Below are 6,000 nucleotides of genomic sequence, written 5' to 3'. Positions count from 1 at the left end.
CACAAGAATACAGACTTTATGTATTCATATAATACTTTTTCCATTCTTTTTTCCAGTATTGATGATAAACTAATTGGTATGAATGCCTTCGGGAGTGATTTGCACGTTTCCCCGCTTTTGGAATGAAAACTACCTCAACAAGGCTTCATATCGAAGGAAGGTGCTCTAGTATCAGACTTGCCTTAAAAATCTCGATTATCGTTTCGTTTAATTCTTTTGAAGCTGATTCAAGCTGCTGAATCGACCTTATTTTTGAGTATAGAGTTTTTGACTCGAGTTCAAGGGAATACCGATCCCAGTTGATTTTTTTTGGGATCTCAGTATTCTCTTTGAACTGTCATGCCACCATCCCATTCAAAAATAATGTGTCTATGATCAGACAAAGAAGCCTCTTCGGAAACGTGCCAGTTATGAATCTTGTCAAGAATAACCGGGCTACACAGCGTTAGGTTTAAGACTTTTTGTCTGATTGCGTTTATGAATGATGGTTCATTTCCTCTGTTAGCAATATTCATATTGTTTGACGAGAGAAATTCTAAAAGACACTCACCTCGGTAGTTAATGTCGGTATTTGCCCACATAGTGTGATAAGCGTTGGCATCACAACCGATGATGAAGTCCTTGTTGATTTCCCTACAGTAGTTAACAAACGCCGCTACTACTGTAGGAACGTCGCCAGGAACGTAAGTCGACGCAATTACCATGTCGGATCTTCCTTTGGCGGTTGGTACTTTCACTCTGATTGCGACGATGTCCCTTTGAATGAACTCTGTAATAGGAAAGCATTTAATGTTTGCATTTACTAAGACAGAGTGGAGAAGACAGAGGGAGAATTGGAATCCCATCTGTTTTATTGAAATTATGGTCAGATTTTTTGCTTGTTCCAGTGTCCATGTTCATTATGGATCTGGTGTGATGGGGGTTTGAAGAAACTCACCTTTTTCACTTGTTGTAGTTGAAGTTCCTACCCTTGCCTACCTTGCGATTGCCGTTGAGTTTGAACCACTTGGGCCAGGAAAATTCAGATTGTCAAGTTTCTTGTTTTTCGGAGAAACTTCTCGAGGAAACTTCGGTTTACCAGAAACCCTGCTGACGACTTTTTAAAAATTTCGTGGCTCCTCAAGTTTGGAGTCACTGGGCTCTGAAGACTTCAGATTACCTGGGTTTTTGGAGTTATGAGGTTTCTGGTTTCTTGGCACCAGATCTCCTTCGAGCACACTGAAGTTTTTTTGAGTTGTGGTTTGGCTCTGCTTTGGATTTCTTTTCCTCAGCTTAGTTTCGCCAAATGGGGAGTTTATTTTGAAGTTGTTGCTAACAAGTTGACGCATTGAAGCTTCGTTGACTGTTAGCGTCCAATCCGCGTGGATTTCATTGGGATTGGATCTCTTGAGTATACGCCATTTATCGGTGGAGAGAATCTCGTTTTGGCTCTCTATGATGCTTTTGAGTCTCTCGTCGCTGTATGTTGCACTTTGTAGAAAAAAGGCATGAAGAATCTTTGGACGCGGAATATTTTTTGCGTCTAGCGCAACCAACGTTATGTTATCTTCTAGGGTTATCATGGGAACCACTTTCTTCAACCATTCCGAAGTTTGATGGTCTTTACAAGAAAGGATTAGATAATCCGACTTATTTGAGCAGTTGAAAAACTTGGGTTTCACCGGTTCATTTCTTTGTTGCTCTATTGCAGTGAGTAGAGGATTCTGGATGGAATCTAGCTGAGCTGTAGTCAGTTCAGTGTTGGGATAGTTCTCCGGGAGAATTCCAACTTTGATCTGCTCTAAGGCTTCTTTGAAAGAGATTCCAGATTCGATTGTGGTTTTAGTGATGTTGTTTTGAAGAGTTTTATGTGCATTCAGCCCCGCTCTTTGACGGGGGCAAAGATTTTGCTTCGTTTTTTTAGGAATCGGTTTTTCATCACTACTAGGTAGCTCCGATCCTCGGGGGCATTTTGTTTGCCCAGAGATATGCAGACTCAGTGCTTTCAGCCGAGCTTTCTTTGCAGGTATCCCAGCTGCGACCAAGATCTTCAGCTTCCTTCTCTGACCCTTGGCGAGGATCTTTTTCCACGAAGAGTGGACCTCGGCTGAATCTACAATTTTAGATCCAGTTTTTATAGTGACGCTACATTCGTCACTATCATCCTCTAGCAATTCACAGCGATTCGGTGTGTTGAGGATGGAAGAGGAGCATGACTGAACATCCACGGTGCGTCACTCAGTACTTCATCCTCTTCTATACTCATAGAGTCGATCTCTATGGAGGTTTTTTCGACAGAGAGAGGCTGCCGAAACCTGAAGTTTTATTATTGTTGTCATTTGGATTATTCATAGAAGTCCCACGAGTCTTGCGGTAAAGAAGGTCCGCTGCATCAGTGACCGGCTTAATGCGGCAGGGGCAGACGATACTGTGGAGGGTGCCCTGGTGCTCCACAGGCTCCGTTAACGGCAGGGTCTAGATCCCCCCTACCATTCATTCCTCGACACGGGTCGCGGTTTATCCATTACTTTCTTTACAACCATCCTCCTTTTTTGGGGCTCTTCATTATTTAGACTTGTGTTTAAAAATGACTCCTTGTCTTCATCTGCATAATTGAATAAACAGTAGTAATGTAGTAATGGCTTTAATGGTCTTTTTATGTACATTTTTGAACAGAATGTGGTTCAGGATTCTACCACGTTATTTTATCTAACCCGTTTAAAGGATATAAGTTCATACAGGAAACTATTTTCTTCAGGGCTTTCATTTGATGTATCAAAAGAGAAAAAAAAAGATTTTGAACAATGAAAACACTCAATTCAAATGCCATTACTACAAAGAATCACAGTCCTATGTCAAGATCCCGTACGTGCCCCTAGTCCTAGACTCGTCAACTTTTTGGAAATTGGGCTTTTTTTTCTTTTCATTTTTACGGATGGCTTAGAGGGCATGCGACAACTCGCTGTGTCGTTAGAGGACCATCATGCACAACTCTGTTTTGAGTGATGAACATAGGCACACATAACTTACACCCTCAGAGGAGAGGAAACCCCCTTCGTCACGAGCAGAGATGCCAACCTTCCTGATTTTTCAGTATTTCCCAGACTTTTTGGCACGCTTCCTGATATCCTGACAAACACCCAATTTTCCCTGATTTTTATAAAATGATCCTGATTTTTACTTTTGCTTTTTGCATTTTTACTTTTTACTTTTTGCTTAGAAAAAAAATTCCATATAAATATACTGGGAGTTTTGCTGGTTGTGTATGAGAACTGTCATAATAGTCTAGATTAAAAAGCTTTCTGGTCCGCGCTTATATTATGCTTACGCTTCCTTTCGATTATACTTTATTTGTTCGCATTTTCGAAGGTACAGTGTCGACATTTTTTGAATTTTGAAGTTAACGTGAAAGAAATATAATCTATAAGAATCACATGCCCGAGGGTTCTCGCAATTCAATCTCAATAAAACGAAGATTAGGAACAGAATTGGAACGGAAACGATGAAAGGAATATTAGCGACCAAAAATTATGTACAGTTAAATAAAAACGATACAGGTTTCATTACATGTTCGCAGCAAATAACATCCAATGTACAAGAATTTTAGAAGTAAGAACGTGTAAGCATCTTTTTTTTATTAAACTGTAATTATTATTAAAAAGTTTTTTATTTCTTGAAGAATATATTAAATTGTTTGTAAAGCAAGAAGTTGTAAGAATGATCCGTGAGACACGACAAATGAATTAGCAGGTACACTACATATGTTTAAAATCTCCGTTCATGTGCATCAGTTGAAACATGGTTACGTAAAACGACTTGTGCGTTTCATCTATGCATCGATTTTTTTTAAAAGCAAATCGTGGCGGGTGATGAAAACAGGTCATTTCAAAAAATCAGACTGGCGCGGTCTTCACCTGAAAAAAAATTATGATCTGGTTCAGGTGGTATTGGAGAGGAATTCTGTATTGTGAGCTTCTACCAAGCAACCAGTCGATACATTTCCACAAATACTGCTCGCAACTGGTCAAATTAGCTTCCATAATAAGATAATGTTTAGGCTACCTGAAAGATTTCAGAACTTCCTGAATTGATTGCAAAACAACACTGTGCATATAAAATTCAAAAAGTAATACTTTTGTTTTCTCAAAAATGGGTACGAACTTTCCGGACAACCCAAAATGAGCTATCCTGATTTTCCCTGATTTTATTTTTCATTCTCCCTGATTTAAAAAAAAATAGTTGGCAACCCTGGTCACGAGACACCAGCGACTCCGCGGTGAGGTAGGCATAGAAGTTACTGAACAACAGTGGGCGATAACAACCGATAATTTGAGCTTTATACGTCGCTTAATAACATTTATTGACTAATCTACAACGTACCACGCAGAATAAACCCTATTTAGATGTTTGATTAAAATATTGTCTTCATAATTCAAAAAAAACTTGGACTTTTTAGGTGGTATTTTTTAAATACATTTATTTAGTTCTATTATTTTGAGCATATCAGTCTGTGACATTTTTCTTTGGTAACAAATTAGATGTGCTAGTCACCGCTTGGTGGCACTGCTTGATGGTGCAAGGAAACCTATTTGTTTTTGTATCATAATGTTTTGACATTTTAACGCAAGTGCTTTTGGGGCGCGCATCGTTATTAGGATTTGACTTCGGATTTTCCCTCGGGATACTGAACCAGCAAAATATGTCTGAACAAGTTGATGAATTGGAAAGTTCCGAGCTCGGCACGAAGGAATATTGGGAGTCAAGCTATGATACGGAGATTCGGAACTATAGAGACCATGGCGATGTTGGTGAGGTATGGTTCGATGAGGACAGTCAGCTGAGGATTATCCGATGGATCGAGAAACAAGAGGATCGGATAAGTCAGGATGCTTCTATAGTTGATTTGGGTACAGTGATGGTTTATTAATTCCCCCAATTTGTTTTAATACTTAATTCATGTTTCAGGATGCGGTAATGGTATGATGTTGATTGAGTTGGCACGTGAGGGTTATTCACATTTAACCGGAGTAGATTATTCGCCCAAAGCGATAGAGCTTGCCGAAGCGATTTGCAAGGACCAGAATCTTTGTATCAGCTATAAGGTGGTAGACTTATTGAACGAAACGGCAGTGCACGAATTGGGAAAGTTTTATGTTGTCCACGACAAGGGCACATACGATGCGATTAGTTTACACCCAGAAGATTCTAAAAAGATGCGAGAGATTTATATGAAAAGTGTTGATAGTCTCTTAGACGACGACGGACTATTTATTCTCACTTCGTGTAATTGGACTGAGAGTGAGTTAGTGAGAAGCTTCGAGGGAATTTTCGAACTGCATGCAGTTGTTCCAACGCCCACATTTAAATTTGGGGGTTCCGTGGGGAATGTTGTTACATCTGTGGTATTCGTTAAAAACAAGAACAATAAAACTGGTTGAGATTTTGAAATATGCTTTTTATTTATCTGTTGTTCTTCAAAGTGTTGTTCGGCTGATTTCCGTATAAAATCAGGAAGGAAGCAAGAGGGACAGAAATAACCACACAGAATAAAGAGTAATGCCACAAGTAGGCTAGAAATATTCTGACGCGGAAAAACATGACGGGTATAAGAATAAGACCATCTGATGGTCTGTTTCTAATGATTTCTGATGAGAAATTAACCGGGCAAACGCGGTCGACTCGGATTGCGTCATCTCGGTGGATTAGGCCGCCTCAATATCTTTTCCTCGTTAAATGGGGACTTTGCCTCCGTGACATTAACCTCAAAATAAATTTCGAAACACGAAAAAGTAATCTATGTATACAGTCATTCCATACCAAACCGATATACAGGCAATTCTGTTTTTGTGCGGTCCCTTTCCGCATGATTCCTCGTTTGTGCGACTCTTTTTGTGCGATTTTATTATGTCTTGAATCACACAAACTAATTGCACAAATAATAATATCGCACCTAAACAGTCACATAAATGATAAATCGCACAAAAAGCAACCGCACAAAAACAGGTTTTCCTGTAGTGGTTC

At 39.5% G+C, this 6,000-nt stretch overlaps 1 protein-coding gene across 1 annotated transcript; it reads left to right on the top strand.

The window, feature by feature from the left end:
* Positions 1-4,600: 4,600 nt before the first annotated feature.
* On the top strand, positions 4,601-5,427 carry LOC129769652 (EEF1A lysine methyltransferase 2). The gene is made up of 2 exons (XM_055772038.1): positions 4,601-4,886; positions 4,945-5,427. The coding sequence occupies exons 1-2, from the start codon at positions 4,679-4,681 to the stop codon at positions 5,415-5,417; spliced, it is 681 nt and encodes a 226-aa protein (XP_055628013.1). The 5' UTR covers positions 4,601-4,678; the 3' UTR covers positions 5,418-5,427.
* Positions 5,428-6,000: the final 573 nt, after the last annotated feature.

This window comes from Toxorhynchites rutilus, chromosome 2 (assembly GCF_029784135.1).
Source record: "Toxorhynchites rutilus septentrionalis strain SRP chromosome 2, ASM2978413v1, whole genome shotgun sequence".
NCBI lineage: Eukaryota > Metazoa > Arthropoda > Insecta > Diptera > Culicidae > Toxorhynchites > Toxorhynchites rutilus.
The sequence above is the reverse complement of the archived record's forward strand: the minus strand, read 5'-3'. Positions and strand labels throughout refer to the sequence as shown.